At 36.6% G+C, this 24,199-nt stretch overlaps 1 protein-coding gene across 1 annotated transcript in view; it reads right to left on the reverse strand.

The window, feature by feature from the left end:
- The window catches only part of ATM (ATM serine/threonine kinase), a 79,419-nt gene that overhangs the window by 25,105 nt on the left and 30,115 nt on the right, over positions 1-24,199 (reverse strand). Inside the window, 17 exon segments of the mRNA XM_068425093.1 lie at positions 1,952-2,186; positions 4,279-4,398; positions 4,910-5,014; positions 6,470-6,618; positions 7,681-7,783; positions 7,879-7,967; positions 9,713-9,821; positions 10,779-10,934; positions 11,293-11,380; positions 14,574-14,748; positions 15,163-15,339; positions 15,978-16,119; positions 16,547-16,718; positions 18,155-18,250; positions 20,298-20,430; positions 20,707-20,871; positions 22,816-22,990. Of these exon segments, the coding sequence (XP_068281194.1) occupies positions 1,952-2,186; positions 4,279-4,398; positions 4,910-5,014; positions 6,470-6,618; positions 7,681-7,783; positions 7,879-7,967; positions 9,713-9,821; positions 10,779-10,934; positions 11,293-11,380; positions 14,574-14,748; positions 15,163-15,339; positions 15,978-16,119; positions 16,547-16,718; positions 18,155-18,250; positions 20,298-20,430; positions 20,707-20,871; positions 22,816-22,990 (2,389 nt within the window).

Raw genomic sequence — 24,199 nt, forward strand, 5'->3', positions numbered from 1 at the left:
ATAAAAGAATTATAAATTTGTAATTTATAAATTATAAATTATTTATTATATTTTAATTATAAAATTTAAAAACTTGAAAAGAATTATAAAGAATTCTTTACATCAAATACATGTATCTCACAGCAAGCTTTGTTTTTAAACTCCATCTTCATTTGCTCTACCCGTGCAGCATATTCTGCCTATCCAATGCTAAGAATTTGTTTGGAGCAAAGACATGAAGTTATTTTTCTATATACTCGCAGAAAATCTGGATTTGCAACAAAAATAGACTATGGAATTAAACTTCACAAACCCCAAAATCAAATACCAATGTTTAACATTTTAAACTACTTAGAAGTATGAAGTATAGAAATTCTACAATCCGTGCCTACTGAAATAGTGGATTTATAATTTTAGCTTAGCGATTAGTATCACAACCTAAGAGACGGCAGAAAGTAAGAAAAATGGCACCATCATACACTAATTCTTTTGTACACCTACCTCTTCACTCATATCAGTGGGGAAGTAATATCCTCATTATTTAGTAATCTAGTATCACTATGATAGTACAAAGAGCAAACTATCTTTTTAACAATGTCAAAGATCGAGACTAAAGTGTATTTTCACAAGTTGTTCAACCAATAACCAAATCAATCACACTTTTAAATAAGCAAAGTAAACAATTAAAATGTAAGAATGCCTGTAAATGACAACATAAGTTTGGGTACTTCCATTAGTGGTCAGTGTGACGATTCTGTATGGCACTCTTCCTTTTCCTGATGGATAGTACTGGCACCAAAGTGGAAGAAAAGCCATTAGTTGCAAAGAGTGCTTCCTCAAAAACTTTCCTACATCCAGACACTTAGTGTTGTCAACAACTAGTGTGCCAAAAGGGAAGGGTTATAATCCCACGGTCTGAAAGACTGACACAGCCCAGAAGTATGTCCCAAAGGTTGCACATGACCAACACTGAAGAGGCTGGAACGATAGTGTTTTCAGAACCACACTAGCTCAATCTTTCAGAACCTTCTAATCCTCCCAAAATATGGCGCCCAATTTTAATCTCCTTCTGTAACTAAAAATCAAAGCGAAAAAAAAAATTAACTTCTGTTGAGGCTCTTACAGGACACTCATCACCACAGTGTTAGTGGCTGGGCAGGCATGAGAAAAAAATTCTGAAGAAGTAATTTTCCTAAACAATTCCAGAGGCACTGAGTAAACCTTGCAAATTTATGAAATCAAAGACAGCTGTTCTACTGATTTCATCACTATTCACAAAAAGAGTTAGAACCTTCCTGAAATCAAAGTTTAATATAGTTTCACATATGTGAAGTGTTAAACATCTTTCCAGGTTATATACTTAGCTGGAACCATTTTCTGCAGACGTTCTTGGAGGATATTGTTGCTCTATAAATTCTTGTTGAGTTACTCCTCCAGATGCACTACCTAGAACAAGCCAAGGCTGACTCCAGACCTTAAATGCATTAGCAGCTGCAGAAACCACTGATACTGCAAATCCCACTAAGTTATTCACAGAGAGATATTTACCACAGTGCAATGGAGCTTTGAGAGTATAAAATCTTGAAGACAACACTAAATATACAAATGCAACAGAGTTCTTCCTGCAGCTTTACTCTGGAACACTACAACAATATGATGCAAGTGAAAACTGGATATATAAAACCACACCAAAATAAAGTAACAGAGCTATAAGAGGATTCTTCACTAAAATTTTCATTTTTATATTATCTACCTCATAGAGTAGCTTACAGTTATGAACAAAATTCAGAAAACATGCCCATAAATACAATTTTTGAATAAGTTCTACATAGTTTAAGTCTCCAACTAATTGATTCATTGAATAATTAAATAAACTTAGAATACAGTTAATCTTTATACTGTTAAAAAATTAAGTTCTCTTCTAAACTAAAAACCTAAACAACCATCACTGATCTTTCCTGGAATTTGTTACCTGTGTATTTTTAGCAGTTCTTGCCAATCTAGAGAGCTCCACTAGATGTTTGGTCAGGATATCTTTAATACATTCTCTTTTGGTATTTTCATTCTCCTTTTCAAGCAAGATCTCCAAAATTACAGTGCGCAGAGCCATGATAGGTTCCTGGAAACAGAAGTCACTGTCCTTGAGAAGCTGCGACTGTCTCTGCCATTTCAAATAAACATCATTCAGTTGTTGAGTAGTAACAGACCTGCAATTGTTACCAAAAGAAAAAAGACCTCTTATTAGTTCTCGCTAAGTATTAGTGAAATGCAAGATGAGTAACAAAACCACCGGGGTAGTTCACAATCTACAGATCAAAACCACGAAACAGTCCATAAAACCCTACAATAATTACTATGCAGAATAATCTGGCAGGCTTCCAGCTTCAACAAACGTGAAGATCAAGAGATCAACATTGGTAAGGTGAACAAATCCACTGTAAACATTCTTGATTAAGCATCAAAAACTGTTTTGTTAAAGGTCTATCAGCAAAGGGAATCGCATTCAAACACAGGGCTGCTTAAAAGATTAGAGACCAAGATTTCTATTTTATTATATAGGTCATATATGGATTAATATAAGAATAAATTCCAAACTGTGACATTGTAGCTGTGTAGGTTGTCATTATATGTATTATTGTCTTAGGCGATTCATTAACTGCAAATAGCAATGGTTCATAAGGTCCTGGACATGCTAAATGACTGTAGAATGACTATAAGCTAGCAAACTGATACAACTATAACAGAAAAAATTCAATGTTAATAGCACTACAGAGATAAATACCTTCCTATGATTAAAAAGAAATGTTAAGAACTCAGGTAGAATACTGATGGTAATAGTGGTCCATGAAGAAAGTGATTCAAACTGAAACAACTTTCGATAGATCTATGGGTATCGTCAAGGAAATAGAAAACATTTTCAGAAAGGAAACTGAAAGAGGATGACTCAGTTACTTTAGTAAACCAAAGACTAGGAGATATGACTGCTACCTTGGAGTACACCAGGGAACTCAAAACAAAGGAAAGAAAACAATTATTTAAAATACAATATTGGTATAATATCAAATAATTAAAACTAGACCATGAATAAATCCAGTCTGGAAATAAAAAGAATGTAGATTTGTCTTCACATAGTAAACCTACAATCCATATCACAGAATCACAGAATCACAGAATCACAGAATGTTAGGGATTGGAAGGGACCTCGAAAGATCATCTAGTCCAATCCCCCTGCCGGGGCAGGATTGCCTAGACCATATCACACAGAAACGCGTCCAGGCGGGTTTTGAATGTCTCCAGAGAAGGAGACTCCACAACCTCTCTGGGCAGCCTGTTCCAGTGTTCGGTCACCCTCACCGTAAAGAAGTTTTTCCTCATATTTATGTGGAACCTCCTGTGCTCCAGCTTGCACCCATTGCCCCTTGTCCTGTCAAGGGATGTCACTGAGAAGAGCCTGGCTCCATCCTCATGACACTTGCCCTTTACATATTTATAAACATTAATGAGGTCACCCCTCAGTCTCCTCTTCTCCAAGCTAAAGAGACCCAGCTCCCTGAGCGTCTCCTCATAAGGGAGATGTTCCACTCCCTTAATCATCTTCGTGGCTCTGCGCTGGACTCTCTCTAGCAGTTCCCTGTCCTTCTTCAACTGAGGGGCCCAGAACTGGACACAATACTCCAGATGCGGCCTCACCAGGGCAGAGTAGAGGGGGAAGAGAACCTCTCTCGACCTGCTGACCACACCCCTTCTAATACACCCCAGGATGCCATTGGCCTTCTTGGCCACAAGGGCACACTGCTGGCTCATGGTCATCCTGTTGTCCACTAGGACCCCCAGGTCCCTTTCCCCTACGCTGGTCTCCAACAGCTCTGTCCCCAACTTGTACTGGTACATGGGGTTGTTCTTGCCCAGATGCAGGACTCTACACTTGCCCTTGTTATATTTCATTAAATTTCTCCCCGCCCAACTCTCCAGCCTGTCCAGGTCTCTCTGAATGGCTGCGCAGCCTTCCGGCATCTCAGCCACTCCTCCCAGTTTTGTGTCATCAGCGAACTTGCTGACAGCGCACTCTAATCCCTCATCCAAGTCATTAATGAATATATTGAATAGAACTGGTCCCAGAACCTACCCTTGCGGAATTTAAATATTTTTTAATTTAAAAAAAATTTAAATAATTTTTAAGATGAAGTTTGAGATGTTCATGAATAAAATTTGTTGAGGTAATTTTATTTTTGTGCTAGACTTGATTACCAAAAATCCCGAAAACTGAGAAAGGAGTGCGAAACAAATTTAAAAAAATACCTGGAGAACAGCAGACCTATATTTTCCAACTCTCCAATCAGCTGTAGTCTGCAAAGAGTTGGATATAACGAATAAACAGACTCAAGACTGCCTTTGCACAGCTCTTCTACTTCATTCACTCTATGGATTTAACAGAGAAACAGTAATTTATTTTTAATATCCACAAGTAATTCCAAATATCCATAACATAATTTCCATACAGTGAACAGAATTTAAACAGCAAAACTATTCAGTTTGGAATTACTTTGTATTACCATTAAAGTTCAAACAAATTAAGTTAGTCAATAAATGAAAACACAGTAAGCCTATATAAACTCCAAAGCCTATGTGACAGCTCAGCTAAAGAAGAGTAGTCAGCATTCAAATCCACTTGAGAGGACCATAAAGGGATATATACTACAGGAAATGTATCTTCAATTAGCACACAAGCTGTACATGCACAAAAGGCAAATTTAAGCTAAAAAACTTAATTTCTAAGTTTCAGTCCAGAAGTATTAATTTTATTCTATGCATGAGTCTTTATTTAAGCCCATAAAACCCCATAACAGTCTTTTACATATAACTTGTGACTATGAACACCCACACACTCTCCATCTCTCTCTCTAACAGCAGAGTGTTTGCATACAGTTACCTGGCATCTTTAAGACTGTCATAGAAAGCAGAGAATTCCTTATCTCGTAAAGACTGAAGAGCATCATACAATGATTCATGGTATCCTGGTCTTCCTGTCTCATCTCTTAAAAAGAAAACAAAAGAAACATAGAACAAAAGGAAAATTGTGTTTCTCTACAAAGAAGTCAATTTTATCTTTATCACAAATATTTTCAGCAGTACATTTTCTGCAGTTGGATGGATTGCTGTTTTGCATGATAAAAAATAATGCAAGTCTTTAAATTTTAAATTAATGTAGTATTTTATAAATTCAAGCTGTTCTTTTGAAGCAAAGAAAAAACAGTAATTGTCAAAATGTTTGGAATACAGAGAATATGTTCAAGGTTGTATCAAAAATATGACACAAAACCAACTAAACAATAAAAATTTAATCATAACATTTCTCACAGTATTATGCTGAAAGTTATATATTACAGTACGTATGCACAACTTCAGTTCAGAATCAACAATTTTTTACATTTAACTGCAGGAATATTTTTAAGAAGATAGAAAAAATAAAGAAAATCGTAAGGCTGAAAAAAAACAGCATTCACTTTAATCTTCTCTTCTTTGCACTTTTCATTTTTCTTTCTTCTTCTCCTTGACCCTCCTCTTTCCTGCTATCTCATTCTCTCTCTTTTCATCTTAGATGTTGTTTTTCTGCTTCTGTATTAAAGCTGAATATTCTGTTTGCCTAAGAGGTTTATAATCAAAGAGGTTTATACAGACCCTAACCCAGGGACAAAGAGAGCCCACCTACGTGAAGTTTGTTCTGTTTGTGGCATGACATATGCCCCTCAACAAGAGATGTCTGTGAAGTCCTCCAGGTGCTTCTAAACAATGATCTTAAGACAGTGCAGGAGAAGGGAATGAACACACCAAGAGTATGCTCCCCAGACCCATCTCCCTGTAAGAGTCTTAGCAGAAAAATCTTTCATTCTCCTGACTGCTACAACTTAATGTAGAAGGAGTTACTGAAGATCCCATTACGTAACTTTTGCTTTTGCCAAAATGTAGTGAATCTATTCTGTATTCCTCCTAAAACGTGCGATGATGTACCTGTACCAGGAAGGGACAGAGTTCACACTATATCCTGGCCAGTCAAACGAAATAACTAACGCCAGGTAGCCAACATTACACAAGGGAGGAGATTACGCCTTATGAGGGAGTAGCCATGAATCAACACTGGTGTTTGCTTACCCACGTCTTGATAACCTCTTGTGGCTTACCGAGTAATATATTCCTCATTTGCTTATAAATTAAACATTAAGAACTATCTATCCCTCATATGTACTTAAGACATATCTACTATCTGAGTCAAAAACGAAGAAACAACTACATACAGTTTCCCAGAAAAAAGAAAAGTAATGTGCATACAAAACAGACAGGTCTAAGTGAAAAAGACTGCTTTTCAATTCTATGATTAAGATAAATTAGGTGACCTGCTTCACAGAAACTATATTCTAATGTAGTCTTTTTGCTTGGAACTGAAACCATTGCCTTTCACCTAAAGAACTAGGAAAAAAGTAAGTCAGTTTACTTGACAGAAGAGATGTGGCCCCACTGCATATTCCTCCATGCTGCCTGGTAGCGCATTTCCTGTAGTTCCGCACACCACTCAGTGTTTTCATGTTCCAGTCCTTTTAAATACATGGAAAGAGTGTGGCAAAGCCCAAAATTCTGCAAAGCCTGGAATTAACAAAATTACTGAAAGTTAATTTTCCTCCTTTAATAAACTGAACTTTTTTTTTTTTAAAAAGGCTTTGTTTTACCTTTGGAAACAAAGAAGCCTTTGCGGTAAGGCAGAACCATAAGTATTTCTAATCTCAGCACTATGTAAGATGAAAACTTTATAGAACTACTAATCCCACTATTGATACCTGCAACCTCAGAAAAACAGTTTCACTACTACTGTGGCTGGCATTCTTTGAAACATATTTCCGGTTGTGTTTCAAATGAACTATCTGCTCACGTTTCTCTATTCCACCATTCCTGGGTAGTAGCCAAAATTGGTTTTACTTCTTAATGAACTGTTTTTCCTGGTGGGGATTTGAAAAAGTTTCCTACAACTCCTAAACTCCTATCTGTTTGAAGGCCATAATGACTTTATAATCATGGCCACTTATCCAGGTTATGTGTGCAGCCATTATGAAGTAGAAACACAATGGAATTTTAAAGACACTAAATAATTTGGGGTAAGAAAAGTACCATAGGAAAATGAAACAAGGGGAAACACAGATACATCTGTGCTATGTTATTACAGAACTGGTGTAAACACTTTTAGGCTAAAAAAGCAACATATTTTTAAGGGATCAAAATAAGACAGTATCAATTCTATTTATTTATATTATCAGAAATACCACAGTTTCAGTAAGATAGTTGCCATAATGTAGAGGTTTAAAGAATGAGATGGCAAAAACAACCTATTACATCACTTTCTATATCCTGTCATTTTAGGAGCTGGACAAATTCTGTAAAAAAAATTAAATATATTTATTTTGAAATATTTCACACAATTCATTACCAAAGATAGGGATTACGGGTGAGTGACAGGAGGACTAGAAGCCTTAATGTCTTCAGGACAAATATTAAGTTGTCTTATATTATACAGTTTGGATGCCTATGACAGTGGGCTGGACTTGATGACCAAAGAGATCCCTTTGAGTCCAAAAACAATTTTTCATTTACAAATTACTCTCAGTACAATGGTATCAATTCCTACATTCATTTCCTATTATAAAATAAAATTACCTCTATTATTCCTGCCTGGCGAGTAGACGGAGAGAGGCTTGTCTCAAGGTCGTATGTTACAAGGGCTTTCTCCCATACTGCTTCATGCTCATATGTTCTTATCCTGTTGTAAGTTAACAAGAAGTTTTCAGTTTAAGTTCCTTACTAATAAATGAAAGCAATGATGTTAAAGAACATAAGAACATTAATAAATAATACCGTGCTAATGGCTGTAACATTCGTCCTCCACCGCAGCCATAGAGACTGTCAGGTTCTCCAATACTTCTATATATGTCCATGAGAAGGTCCTAGAACATGTGCCATAAAAGGAAGAATTACCTCTTTTGGAACCAGTTCAAGTGAGTTTTATACATATCATGTAAGTTTAAAAATACAAGTCCTTCCATGTAACATGTTGTTATCATTGCTTAATTTGCCTTTATGCAGTATCTGGGCCTGCTAGCATCAGGAAGAGAAGTTTTGTAGTCTAGCAAAACTCTTCAGGACTACCTAACTCCTCTGCTAAGTTATTAAAAAAAACAGCCGCTGGGCCTGAGGTGGACTGGTTGAAAAGCAAAAGGCAGTAGTACTGAATGAGCACTAGGCATACCAGCGAAGCAACACATTTTAAAGATATGTAAGCACAGTTCTGGAAAAATCACAGAATCACAGAATCAGCCAGGTTGGAAGAGACCTCTGGGATCATCGAGTCCAACCATTGCCCTGACACCACCCTGTCAACTAGACCATGGCACTAAGTGCCATGTCCAGTCTTTTCTTAAACACATCCAGAGATGGTGACTCCACCACCTCCCTGGGCAGCCCGTTCCAATGTCTAATAACCCTTTCTGTAAAGAAATTCTTCCTCATGTCCAACCTGAACCTTCCCTGGCGAAGCTTGAGGCTGTGTCCTCTTGTCCTATCGCTAGTTGCCTGGGAGAAGAGGCCGACTCCCACTTCACTACAACCTCCCTTCAGGTAGGTGTAGACTGCAATAAGGTCACCTCGGAGACTCCTCTTCTCCAGGCTAAACAACCCCAGCTCCCTCAGCCATTCCTCGTAGGTCAGACCCTCCAGACCCTTCACCAGCTTGGTCGCCCTCCTCTGGACTCGCTCCAACACCTCAACATCTTTCTTGAAGTGCGGGGCCCAGAACTGGACACAGTACTCAAGATGCGGCCTCACCAGTGCCCAGTACAGAGGGACGATCACTTCCCTAGGCCGGCTGGCTACACTCTTCCTAATAGAGGCCAGGATGCCATTGGCCTTCTTGGCCACCTGGGCACACTGCTGGCTCATGTTTAGCCGGCTGTCGATCAGCACCCCCAGGTCTCTTTCCGCCGGGCCGCTTTCTAACCACTCTTCCCCCAGCCTGTAGAGCTGCAGGGGGTTGTTGTGGCCGAAGTGTAAGACCCGGCACTTGTTCTTGTTGTACCTCATGCCGTTGGTCTCGGCCCATCTATCTAACCTGTCCAGGTGCCTCTGTAGGGCCTTCCTACCCTCCAGCAGATCGACACTCCCACCCAGCTTGGTGTCATCTGCAAATTTGCTGAGGGTGCACTCAATCCCTACGTCTAGATCATCTATAAAGATATTGAATAGCACGAACAGAAATGAACTATGGAAAGAAGTAAATTAGACAAGATTACTGAATCAGATTTTAGGTATCCAATAAACTTGTAGGAGATAATATTACTTTGGTTTTGATTATTACAACTTGCTACACCACTTGCTGATTTTTAAGGAACATATCTCTCTGAAAAAAACAAACTGAAAAATACTTGTCTGGTTACCACCATGAGGTCAGTTCTTTCGGGGAACAAAGTCTGTTTTGCTGCGATTTAAAATTTGCCAGTTAATTAGTGTTTTAGGTGAATGAATACTCAATTTAACTTGTCCGGCAAGGCCATAGAGTTCACTCTGAGTTAGAGCATGAGCAGAACTTTCAAATACAGTTTCTGAAGTTCAACTTGACCTACCTTCAGCTCAGATGAAACCTACTGTTAATTGTAATTATATGAGAAGGTTTGCTTTCAGATTATGAAGCACATACCTGTAAACTTATGCCAGTTTCTTCTTTACTTTTTTCATTCAAAATAGTAATAGTTGTTCTTTGACTTTCTTCTTCAAATGTCAAACTCTTAGCTGCTTTAAAAGACGACCTAAAACAAATGTTTCAACCGGTAAAGGTAAATGAAATTTCATACAAAGAACTAAAGAAATTCTGAAACAACACTTAAGAAGTAAGGGGCACAAACACCAAATGCAAGATCAGGCCTGTCATATCCCTAGGTTATTCAAAATGGCTTGTCACCAGAAGGACAAAGTGATCAGCTGAACTGAGAATATCAACATCAAGGGCTTTCAACATCAACGTGGTTTTTCAGAGAAAAAAACCCCCACCTTGTAATGTATAATCTTTTAATAAATCAAATTGCTTTTGTGAATGCCTGAAGCAAAAATGCTCTCTTCTGGGAAAGAATAAAAGCAACTATATAATATATATGCTTACAACCATACTTATGTTATACATGCACTGCCTTAGAGTTATTTGTCACCAAAACAAAGCTAGTAAACTAGTTCCATATTTTGATCTTGCTTGATCAGAAGACAAAGATAATTGTCCATTATAGAAGAAAACTCCTACAAGGATCATTCAGCTCTACCCACAGAATTCTGGTCATCATTCTGTGTTTTCTTTCTCCCCTTGATTCACTTCTGGCCACAATTTAACCACTAGCACGCTATTAATTATGAGAAATAGAATCTGAAAAGTGTTCAATTTAGAAAGTGAGATTCAATATATTTTAGTATTCAGAAGCATTAGCTTTAGTGAAGTTTCTCCAGAACACACAGTACTAAGAAAACCTTCTGGTTAGAAGTCAAAATGACACAATTTTGAGTGTGTCACAGCTAGCAAACTAGCAAGGCTGGGATCACATTCAAGGACGAAATATTTTCCAGGTCAATACACACAGCTAAGGAATTTTTTTTTAAGTTTCCTTAAAACTTTTTTTAAGTTTCCTTGACTTTTCACCTAACAAAACACTACTGGGACACACAAAACATGATCCATTTTACCAGAAATGTCAAGAAACTGCATTCCTCAAGCTTTGTACCTTTCTTGCTGTTTATCTATATTTATCTTGTCTGCGTAGATTTCCGTGTAGAGCAAGGCTGTGAAGTGAGCAGCACAAGACTGTGCTGCTATAGCAACCTCAAGATAATTCAGATCTAGCCAGAAGCTGTCATCAAAAACTGTACCTGAAACAGATCTGATTACATAAAGACTTTAATACTGCTGTAACAGACCTTCTCTCTAACATTAAACAAAATAAATCCAGTCTCACTATAAAGCCTTCCAAAGCCTAATTTTATCTTAGCTCCCCCTCCCCAAACCCACACCACAAAAAGTTTATTAGACAAAAGTTTTCGGAAAACTTCTTCAGCACAGTTAGAACCCTTTAAGGTTAGCCGTATCACTTCTGCAACAAGTGCAAGGTCACTACTATATCTTAATTCTTTTTACTAACATGTTTTCTACCACATCCTTCTTCCTTAATCTAGAGTGTTAACAGATCTTAGAACAGTCATAATTAAATTAAAGCAACATTTTGGAAAGCTATAATTCACCTCTTTTGTCTTCTTAAGTAATCAACAACAGCAAGCATGGCTCGTCGAGATACTTTATCCAAACTTCTAAAATTATGTGTTTCTTGCTCTGGGATGTATATTTGAAAAGAAAGAATATAATGAACTTCCGTCATAACATATCCATTTACAAAATAAAAAGGTGTATTTTGTACTACAGAAAATAACTAAAAACTTCCTTGGATAGCATTTCCAAAATCAAATTAATAGTTTGTCACAAAATGTATTTCCCCTCCTTATATGATGTTAAGTACATTACAGTAGTTTATACTGCAATTTTCTTCACCAAATTATCCTTGCATGAATAATTTGTGGATTTTATTTCTTCTTATAGAATTCAGAGCTGATCCAACATCATTGCACAAAGCTCCATAACAGACCTCTTCCCTTAGGCTTGAGCCATATAAAGTTATTCCAGAGCCACAGAAATACTTACTAGTAGCTTTACTGTAAATTTTATAGAGTGTGTATGCTTATACAAAAAACACTATCTCCCACACACAGATACATACTTTTAAAGAATTTGTATTTCCATCCTTTGCTTCTGGATTAAAAAAAAATCAGATGGCCACAGGTTGTGTTCTGGTTATTGGGTTAATAATTTTTTCATTTTTCTAGACATTTTTAATTTATAAATTACAAGAAGCAATAGGGAAAGCATAAGCAATGGTTTGATTACTACTACACTACAGTAAGATGCAGAACTAGAAATCTCCCCTAAAGAAAGCAAAAGCCATGCAAAAAAAAAGAGGTATCTGGGCATTTCATGTGGTCCAACAAACAGAAATGAATAATGTTTACTTTCCACTGCTACCAAAGACCTTATAGAAGGAACACCAACTCCTTCTTTGGAAGTCATCTCCCACATGCTTAACTTTCAAAAGACACACAGTGGGGACATCTGACTCTCAGTTCCTAACACACCATAACAGCACATTTTGCTCTCCAGATCCATCCTCACATGCTGCACTACTTGCAAATGCAGACATAGTGTCTCACAGGCAGGGTCCCTTCTGTTAGCACTGTACAGTCACCATCCCAGAGGGACTGCTACTTCCTCTTTTGTAATTTGATCAGATGAATAATTGAAAATTTCTAAATTAATTATATTTAGGTACCAGAGAGTATTAACGAGTCAGGGGAAGGAAAAAGGCACTGGCCAAGAAAACTGGAAGAAAAAAGTTATTCTTCAGGATTTGTTGAACAACTGACCAAATTACTATAATGGTAACTATGAGCTGTCAGCACGGTGTTCATACTCACTTGCTAACAAGAAGTTTACAGACAGAAAATGAAAATGGTGTCTGTTTTTTCATGGCATCAGATAGAAATTCTAAATTCTAAGGAGATATAAATGAACATGTATTTTGAAAGATTCCTTCAACAAAAAAATTACATCTCTTCTGCAAAATAATAGATTCAACTGACATATGACTCTGGCCAGATTGACGTGCGCTAAATCCAAAACATTCTTCATTTTTAGTTTGGTAAGTCTGACTCTTGTCAAGCAGTTGGCAATTTATGATTAGGTTTGGTTTCTCAGGCAGAACAGTGATTGGCATGATGTTAACACTATTCATGCTTTAAATTGCCAAGATTAACAGCTAATTCCTAGAACTTGCATGTCAAAATGGATCAATAGGAACATTCTTGTTCAGTTTAACTGCTTGGTCTTTGCCACAGTTTGGATCCTGATGGACTGGAATGAAATTTATCTAGGTTTTCTTTTTCCCTTGTTTTGATAGGGTAAGAGTTTCTCTGTGAAGAAACTGGCAGTCACCAGTTGTTTAAAATTTTTGTTTTGAATACTGCTGATGTTCTATCATTCCAACTTTGGAATTAAGGTATCTTTGCTCTGTTGGCTAGTGCACCTCCAATTTATCTGTAAACAACTACATAAACAACAAGCTGCATGCTACTTCATGGGGTTTTTTTGGTACCAGGACAGTTATTCATCTGAAGAACTCCATTTAAAGCTTTTACATGTCCTTTATTTTGCTCTTATTGCTTCAATAAGATCCCTTGCATAGAAATACGATGTTTGAAGAGGCCTCTAGCATTTGCTCATTGGTGTCACTGAACTAATTGCAAGTTTACAAAACTTAGAAAAATCCCTTCATATTTTTCATAGAACATTTTGGGTTACTCTATACATCTGAGCATAAACATGTGCAGTAGTTTCCCTGGCTGCTTACAGGAGGGAAATAGGAAATTGTTAACCCTTTTCTATCTTACAAAGTGGGACAATAATAAAAATATCTGGACTGTGGGAACAGCTTTTTACCTGACTTCAAAAATGTGAAAGAATACTGCTCTAGTCTTTCTGGCCAGGCTATTCAGCGCCTGTAAAAAGTACCTTAAAATTCACCTAGCATCATTAGGCTTATTTACACCACTGTTAGTACAAACTGCAATACTAAGGGTTCCTTTAGCTCTCTGGCAACCTGAAGCTTGCATGACTTGCCTGTAAAGAGACTGCAAGACATTGTACAGGCTCATTCCTTTGGTGATTTGTCACTGAGGAAGGGAGTTGAAAGATACAGCAGAGTAGCTACTCTGCAAAAAAATATTAACCTGAAGTTACTGTATTTGTGTTAAGTAAGGGACATGCACAAATAAAAGAAATACATTATTTCAGCTCCTGAAAATAACTGCATGTACCATTCCCATAGTCTAATAACAAAGATCTTTCTTTTTACACAGATTTCTGCTAACTTCAACCACAATCTAATTGGAAAGGACACCAGCCAGCTTGATTAGAAGGTGTTTTGTTTTTAATGGAACTTACTGCATTATTCATACTCAGCTACAGTTCTTTTGGTTACAACTTCCTTTCATTCCGCTGGAATGGAACAGGTCTTTTGAATGTATAGGGAGACCATTATCAATATTAGGCAGAAGTTAAGCAAGGGTTAGTCTTTTTTCCAAGGGGAAAATCCAGGTGAAAACTGCCTTTAATTGCTCATTTGAGTAAGAGAGGAATTTAACTGCCAATTAGTCATTTTAAGAGATAGTCCAAGACTCAGTCTTGCAGCACACAACATTGCATCACATCTAAATTTGGCAAATACTAAACATCATCCAGTTGTGAATAAGGAAAGAAGTTATACAGAAGAAACTACTTGGGTGCTGCCAATGAAGAGCTTCAAAACTACTGATATCTTCACTGAAAAAGATCAAACAATTGGACAGAAGCTTCTAAAATTCCATCTGCCTACAAGTGTGCATCATACATTTGACGTCAGAAAATATTATGACATTACCTGAATCAGAATTTGGAGGTGTAGTAGACCTGCTAGATGAGGCAAATCTGCAACAGGCTGTAAAAAACTTCTGAATATGAACTGACAAAAGATTTCTCCAAGATTCACCCGAGTCATGAAGAAGGATATCATGAATCAGGTATGGAAGCAAAGTTTGACACAAGTCTGTTTTCACCTAGAAAAGAATCATGCACAGCAGTTGCTAAGAAAAACAACCAAAAGCCTTTCTTTCTCAGGTCATAACCAAACTGACAACTACTCAAACGAACATGTAACGGTTGAGAAAGAACACATCATATGAAAAATGTAAGCCACTCAATAGGGCTATGCTGGCATTCAGTTAATGTAGTCATATAAAGTTCATCTATGTTACAGTTCTCTCTGAAATCTTGTATTTCAAGAATGTATTTTATGGGTACCTGCAATATCTGACTACAAAGGATCTCAATTACTGTTAAGAAAAACTAGTAACTTAATAGCAGAAATTACTATTTGTAATCAAGATGAGTAATCATGTTTTTGCACATCACAGCGCACATACATATATATATACATACATACATATATACATACATATAATTTAGCTCACCTCACACAGTGGCTTCATTAACTGGAGAACTTCATTTTGCACACCTCCACTGTCCAGTATTGAACTAGTTAAGCGCTTGATCCAGGTCTCATGACTTTCTCCTAGAGGAATCCACAGGCTTGTGTCATCCAAAGTTTCTAAAGAGGGCTCCGTATCATTAGCAGGTACTACAAAAAACTAGAAGGAAAATATATATATTGCAAATAAAAACAATTTCTACAGCATTTAAGAAAAACACTGCAATCTGCACAGATTAAACCATATTAAATATTAACTGTGCTTTAATTGATTGACAATATCGATTTTGTTCATGTAAATGTAAAGTTTTACAAGGAAATTTGAAAGCATTAAAAATAAAATTTTACTGATAACATCAAGGCCACATTAGACATCACATTTAGGTTACAAACCAAAAGTTTGAAAATTAGGAAATATCTGGTTTATGGTTAATTACGCATCTTTTTTTCTGACCTATTTTCCACTAAGTTTTGGCATCAAATGATACTAGAATCCTGAGAAAGAATGTCTTAGATTACCGAGTAGGTAATCAAAAATTGTCTGTCTAATAATGAAAGTACACAGCTTTGTAATGTCTAATTGGTAAATTCCTATGTGAAGCCGGAAATGCTGAAACAGAAAGGAGAAACAGATGTACAAAAGCAATCACATTTTCAATCAGACTAATGACAAGCCCAAATTTTGCATTCATCAAAGCCTGTCTCAAAAATATTTTCAAATTTACTTTTTAAAAATATGTATTTTTATGTTTTTTCTACCCTATATGCCATATAAATAATGTATATCAGAAGAAGTACCTTTTTCCTAGACATTCTGAAAGGCTGTAGATAGATTAACATGAGATCAGCTTTATTTTTATAAACTTCCCAAAATTCACTGCCAGACTTCGTGGCTAATATGTTTTTCAAACAGGAAACAGCAGCAGCTCTAACATCAATACTGAAAGAATAACACACACAATGTCACTATTATTAATTTCATTCAGATATATTATTTTCCAAATCAGCTTTATAAACATACAAGACAAATAATTCCACAATATAATGTGTGCATCAAATCAGAAAATTTTGGACTAGGATATGCCATTGTGTATTTTGTTATAAAGCAAAGCCTCAGTATTTACTCCACAGCACTGCTATCCTCTACAACACAGAAGAGACTTTCTGGCTAGAGTCCAGCTAGAGAATTTCTAGGAAACATCTAAGCTTGACTGGATACATAATCTGAGCCTTGAAGAAGCACATGGTTGGACATTAACAGGTGTTCGTAACACTTTCAGAGTGTTACTCTGAGGTGATTTGAACAATGCACAACATAATGGCTCCTATTAAGCTTTGAATGAAATAAATTCAATAAGTATACTCACCAATTATCTGTTAAAGCAGTATTTATTTGAGTTAACATTATGAAGACCCACTGAAGTTTTCTATCTTCAAGTAAGTCCACTGCTTTAGAATCCAGTGCATTTTCAGGACGCTGAAGAGCTATGGTGGAGAAATCCATGGGACCTATTTCTCCCAAGCAACTTCCAACAGCCTCTGCAAATGCAGGTAATTTTATCGTCTTACACACACTAAAACAAGGTCTCGCCCTAAAAAGTTGCCATTAATATAAACTACTTTTAGAACTGAGATTATTATGGGGTAAAAAGCTGCAAACATTTATAAACAATCACTTAAGGAGCTTTATGATTAAAATTACATGCATACAAATTTTGCAGCCTAAGACTCATAAATAATACAGTTACGCTTTCTAACTCAATCTTCTAGGAGTCTTTGGATCTGGATTTTGCAGTTTAAATCAGATATGGATTTTATTTTTGCTTGTGCCAGAAACAGGTAAGTGCAAAACGTCAGAATAACAGTTACTAAAGGCACTCATTTTCATTCCCTAAGGGTATGATAAATACAAACAGCAGCCTGCGAACGGAAACAGTAGCATGTAAACTCAATCAGATTTAACCTACGTTTTACATAAGATGATGTATCAATATGTACCTCATTTGCTTTCCAGAGAAAATATTTTATAAAAATACACGACTACATACAAGAAAAAACATATCTGACCTTGAAAATAGTTTTTAAAAAGCAATGTTAATGTTTCTCATGAAGAAAACAAAATCTATTTCCCTGCTCTTTCATTCACATGAATGTGTCTTGAAAACATTTCCATTTTCTACAACATTGTTTTAACCACCAGAGCAAATAAAGAACAGACTGAAGATATACAGACTGTGCTTTGAACTAAATGTAACAAATCATCTAAGGACACACTATGCAGAAAAAGGCTGAAACTTAACAGCTTGCAGAGGTGCTGAAGAACGTATCATACTGAAGTCAATGTGAGTTTCAATTGCTCAGCATTTGTAATTATCAGTTATTAGTCTTTTAGACAAAAAATATATGAACGCAAATGTTCTCATTACTTGTGTTTCTGTCTAGTTTAGACATCTAATTTCAGTAAACATCACCTTCATGGAGATGAAAGGTGATCCTGATAAACATCACCTTCCTCACTTGGGGAAGAGGAGATTTGGATTTTAGCTTCGGATTAAACATTAATCAGGTGCTCAATGTAAATGGTGACACTAATTTTAATAATACAGAAGAGGCTTTAAGATGGAGAACAACTATTTTAGTCTTCACTAAGACATGCCTTTCAAATTTTCAGATAAGTTGTCTTCAATTTTTCTTAATATTTTTCAGCCTAATAAAGCGACCCATATAACAGCAGATGTCTCTTCATTGAGTACAGAAGAGACCAGGGTCTAAACTGATGACAATTTAAGTTATTAGTCAAAGCTTTAAAATACAGTGACTGAAAAGAAGACATATCACCCATTTTAACATTCCTGATGGTTACCTCTGTCAGCAAATGCAAAATAGCAGTGGGAAGTAACATCGAGAACTGCCACAGTTTCAACCTGGGGTTTACAATAACAGCCCTAGGATGCCCATGGGACTAATTAACTTACCTAGCACTGCTTTTTCACCTGCATGGTTAACTGACATCTTGGACAGCTGCAGTAAGCTCACCACCAATTTCACTACTACAGAATCTTCTGGCTTTTCTATCATTCAGAAAGAAAAATAAACCCCCAAAACATCATTGTGTATTTGTAATGAGAACATATTAGGAGAAAACACTGCTTTAGTAACTTTGATCTACAAATGCCAACATGCATCATTAATGTTGAAGCAAGTTGATATTAAACAGTACATAAAAAATTATTCATTTTTCTTATTCATCATGTCTTGAAAAAATTTTTATGCATTTGACTATGCCAAAGAATCTCCAAAACTAGAATACACAAATGCTATTACTTTCAGAAATGATAATTAAATACATGAAATATTAGCAAAGTTAGTGTAAGAATGTTATTTGAAATAGTGAAGTCATATTATGTGACTCCACTGACAGCACTTCAGCTAATATCATCATTCTGTTCTAAATCCGAATCCAAGGAATATCCCAAAATAAAGCTTTCTGCCAGGTATTTCACAGAATTTGACTAGCTTTCAGTTGCCTAATTAACTTTGCCAAATTATAAACTCTCAAGATGGATATTTCCTTACATATTTGCTGCCTGCCTGAGGTCTTTTTCTTAAATAAACATTCCAAACAAAATGGTTTTGTTGTTTCCAGGAACAAGGTCTACGAAAAAATATGATGATTTGCCAATGTAAAAAAAAATAAAAGCAGTATTTTCTTTAAAGAAAATCCTGTTGCCCTGTTGATCGGAAGGGAAACCTGGAATCAGGCTTTATGCTTGTTAACACTTCTATAAAAATGAATACACATGTGGCCAAAGTGCAGTAATTATTTCTTAACTGTTATCTTTCAGCATAGACTTTTAGAGCCTTTATCAATAACTGTTTTTTTACTTCTTTTTAAACACCTAAAATAATAATAATAATAAAGTTATTTGTAAGTGCTTAACAGACTTTTAGTATAAGGTAAAATCAACGCAACAGGCCCATCAAGCCTGCTAGCCCACCTCCAACAGAGCAAGAGTAAGTATTTCTTCTCAGGTTTTGAGTCATCAGATTGGGGACTTCTGAGCAGATCTTCATACCTAACAATCTCTGTGAGATATGTCTAACTCCTTTTAAGTTCCATTATGCTTCTGATCTCCTCAATAAGTTCCATGCTGTATATATTTTGTTTGAAAAAAGTATGTGGTTTCCCTTGTATAACTGCTGTCAGATAATTTAATCTGTTCTTGTACTGTGATAAAAGTGATAAGTGCTCCCCTACTCAGCTTCATCATACCATTCACCAGTTCACCTCTCTGTATTCCTATTCCATCTCTTTTCCACGCTCCCAAGGCTCTCCTCTGATGGAAGTTGCTCCAGACAAGCTTGTTGCCCTTTTACTAACTCTTTTTTCAAGCAGAATTTCAAGACTAAAATTGTAAATAATATTCAAGACGTGGGGACATAATGCACTTACACCATGGCTTTATGACAGACTACTATTCTTCCCCAAATTTTACTTTGCACTTATTTACAGTGAATTACATCAGCTCTTTTTATCTATCTTCCTGTCATGCATGCAAGCTGATGAAGACTTGAGATAGAGGAGAAAAGTGAAATGGTCTGGCACAAGCATCTGAAAACCAAAACAGGAAGGAACTGGGTCTGGACTGAGGGCTGAAACAGAATGCTGGGATGTGGCATGGTTCAACAAAACTAATGCTTTTAATAAAATCTAGCTTCATTACGTTTAGAAGAGTAGGGAGTTCATAAAAGAGTAGGTTCATATACAAGAAAACTCATTAAGCAGCCATAAAGCAATATACACATACTATACGTTATCCTGGTCATTTACAATCATAAGAGTCCCATGACAAAAGGTGGAAGAGCATTTTATCCTCTCTGTCATATAACACCTCATATAATATTTATAATACACTCTGCTAAAGATACTTCAGATTTTGCATGAATAATAAATGCCATTCTACTCTGCATGTGAAATTATAATAAAGTTACATCGTTAAACATACAAAAACCAAGGCACAAAATAAAACATTCTATGTCAAATTAGAATAGGGTTACATCACTACACACCTGCAACCAGATACAAAAGAAATAAAATACATAATCAGATGTCAGTACCCTGGAAATTTTTCAGGAGATCCTTCATCTGATCTTTATATTGTTCCAATTGTTTGCGTAAATCATACAGTCCTTCCAGTCGTGTTAAGGGCAGTGAATCACAAACACCAACTGAGAGAAAGTGATTAATTTCCTGCAAAACAACATTTTGTATTAAGCACATATAGCATACCAATAAAGGCTTCAAGTAAAGAAGTGGCTCTCAGCAGTCCACAATGTGGATAGTAATAGATGCAAAATAAGAATGGAGATCTACAAATATCTCAGTGTCTGAAACTGGCAACAAAAATAATCCACCTGTGTAATTTAAATCTCTCAACTATACCCATAGCTAGAAAATTGTTTTTCTTTTGGAAGTTTGCATTACAAAAAACACCATGCCACGAGATATATTTTTAAATGTAATTACCTCCAGAAGAGAATATGGTCCTTTACTATATTTTATTTTCTGTTGAGTTGCTCGCAAATCTTTAAAAGCAGGATACTCAGGAAAAGGATCTAAGCATTTGATTGCTTGGTACAGATTTTCATTATCCTTATTATCTATCACCAGATACTTCAACAAGCCTAGGACCTGAACATAAAAAGTAAATGAAAAACAAAAAAGACAGAGAAACATTTTTGAGCCATATTTCTTATTCAGGTTCTAAAGTTTGTATTTCTCCAAGTATCATTAAACTGAGAACTCTATAAAAAAATGGTAAGATAATTTATTTACACTGTTAAAAATTATAAAATGTTTAGAGGTTTGGGGAAATCACAGATATATTATAAAATGGTGAGGCGTTTTTGCTACTCCCCTTCCCAAACAGACATCAAAGCTTTTATCATCACAGCCTGCAGATTTATCCTGTCTTTTGATGAAGCTGATTTCAAATACTGGCCAATCCAATCATGACAATATGGGCAACAATTTAGCAACACACTGCGCCCAAACAGTCCTTCTGATGTTATTAGGACTTTATTATTCTTACTAACTGAAGTGGTGGTAATTTGAAATCCGGACAAATGCCTAAATATCATAATTTACTGCCCAAATCACTGAACTCTGGCAGAATTTGTTTTATAACAGATCTACAACTTGAATAAATGCTTGCTAAAGGGGTACCATATGTTCTTTGCAAAAACACTGCTTTTATGCTTTACTTACAAATCAATGCAATTGGATATTCAATCCAGGCAGCTTTGAGGAGTCTACAATATAAATGATGAGGTTTTTATTTGGAGACTTGTATTTACCTGAAAATTATTAACTAGCTAAAGAGAAGAAACTGAAAAATGATCACTAGAGGAAGGACTTCCCTGCAGGAGTATGATATGAGAAGGTTTCATATTCGGTATCAGTTCCAGTTCAGAGAAATTTCTGCCCTCCCCTCTTTGTTTCTGCCCAGGGATGCCCTGACATGTTGCCTTTGCAGTTGTGCATGTACAACTGTTTGCACAGATGTATTGTAAATCTGATCATGATCATTAAGCTGGGAAAAAGACTGCCAGGTTATTTTCAGCTGGTTCAGCATAGCCCTCCAGCTGAACTGGAAGTACAAGGAGGAGGAGAACGTAAGGCTACACTGCAAGCATGAAGGTGCATATGGTACCATGGGATCAGATTAAGCCAGAAGGCAACCATGAGGACTGAACTGACTCAACAGGCATACTCTTCTCACCTTCAGCTACTAATTATGTTTCTGAATCTAAGTACGTTTCCACCCACAAGAGAATGCACATACAAATTATCACCAGAAGGAAAACAAGGCGCCTGTTGCACAACAGAAACTGCTTTGTTTCCCTTTTAAGGCCTATGTGCTACGTTTATTTTTAATGATGATTTGTTAAATAAATAGCTGAACTACTGAAATCTGTTCTTTGTACATATTTCCTCTTTGTCCTCTAGACATCTTCTCCTTCCAAACGTCTTCATCATATTTCCTGTGAAATCATTCACAGAGCTTTGTAGGTAACTGCTTGGTTACTCGATGTGCTTGTACTGATTACCTTGCCATCACCAGTAGTTTAGCAACGGCTATGTTCTCTCTGTCTTTTCCTTACTGGTACCCCTGAGGTAACAATTTTTCTGAAATTTACCCTGAAGTTTTAACACCTCTTTCAGATTGGGCTGAAAAAGGTGCACAGATTCAAAGCAGACATAAAAAACATTACAAGAGCATTAAAGCTCTTTAGGAAATCTGATTTTTTATAGACTAAGTAAACAGAGAATTAGAAAGTAAGTGATACAGTAATCTCAGCAATTATAATACAAATACATCTCAATCACTGTTTAAAACCATGGAAATTAAATATGGAACACAATATTTGTCAAAATAGAAATACCAAAAGTAAAGACACTTTTATTTAAAAAATTAAAGGTATGGTGTTACATCCCAAATAATTTTTTTATATAAATGTACAAAGCACAGAAAAAAGGAACTAAAATTGAACATGAGTATAGATATAGCTTTAACGACAGTGAACATGAACTAAAAAGCTAATAGATAAGGAATAAGCAGCAACTCAAAACTACCTGTTCCTGAATCTCAGGCTGGTCCACGGCAAGAGGTATTAGTGTTCCTACAATAACATGAAGGTGGCTCTCTAGAGCATCTTTGCAACACGTAACTGCTGTGTGGCAAACATGATGAAGAAGATCACAACAGAGTGAAAAGCTGCGCATGGATATGTCTCTGATAATAGCAGGTCTGTCATAGGAAACAAAAAAGTGACATTAAAGAAATACAAACTGTCATTATCTCAAGTATTAACTTATTATACAACAGGCAAGAATAGAGTAAAAGGGGAAATATAAATGAACTTTATAAGAAGAACTGATACTAAACTTTAAAATTTATCAACTCAATGAACTGTAAGGATTTAGCTCAGGAGACACAGGAGAACTAAAACACAGAGTTTGATGGATCACTTCAAAAATGGAGTAAAAAACATAAAGAAAAATATATTCTAAAAAAAACCCAAACCAACACAAAAGGGCTTTTAGATTATTCGCCAGAACAATGTTGACAGAAACAATACAAAGTGGAAAACATGCTCTCTGAACCCTCGTCTCTCTCATATAACCATTAGGTTTTTTTACAAAAAAAAAAAATTTAGTTTAGAAAGAACACCTGGGGATTATCTAGTCCAGCTTCGTGCCTGAAGCAGGGTCAACTTCAAAGTCAGATCTACTTCAAAGTCAATCAGGTTCTCAGGGTTTCGTTGAGCTGAATTCTGACACGTTCCTTGGATGGAGAATCTATAGCCTCCCTGAGCAACCTGCTCCAGTATTTGACCATTCTCACTGTGAAAATCTTTTCCCTGATGTCCAACCAGAATTTCCCATACTGTAACTTGGTGAGTGCTCCCTCTTGTCCTTTCACTGTGCACTTCTAGGAAAAATCTGGCTCTACCTTCTCTACAAGGTATCTTCTCCTCCAGAAACTGGAGAACAGAAATTAGATCAACTCCACTTATCCCCTTGGGGGTCTTCCACTCAACCCATCCCAGTTTGTCATTATCTCTCATGTCCTGGCTGGAGTGGCCCCACACTGGAGAACGGTGGTCCTACTGCAGCTTCATAAGACTCAGAGGGGAATGACCACTTCCCTCAACTTGCTGGCTACGCTCTTGCCAGCACAGCCCAGCACACAGTCAGGCTTCAGTGATGAAAGGCACGCTGCTGACTCACCCAGCTTGTCCTCCAAGACTCCTGGGTCCCCTTCTGCAAAGCTACTTCTGGCCAGGCAGCTCCCAAGCCTGCACTCATGCATGGGGTTAATCCATCCCAGGCGAAAGACTCGGGGATTGTCTTTGTTCAACTTCACAATGTGCCTGTTGTCCCACTCCTACAGCTACATGAGGTCCCTCTGAATGGCAGCCTTGCCCTCCAGTGCATCAGCTGCCCCCGCCCCAGT

The sequence above is a fragment of the Nyctibius grandis genome, chromosome 2, assembly GCF_013368605.1.
Source record: "Nyctibius grandis isolate bNycGra1 chromosome 2, bNycGra1.pri, whole genome shotgun sequence".
NCBI classification, from domain to species: domain Eukaryota; kingdom Metazoa; phylum Chordata; class Aves; order Nyctibiiformes; family Nyctibiidae; genus Nyctibius; species Nyctibius grandis.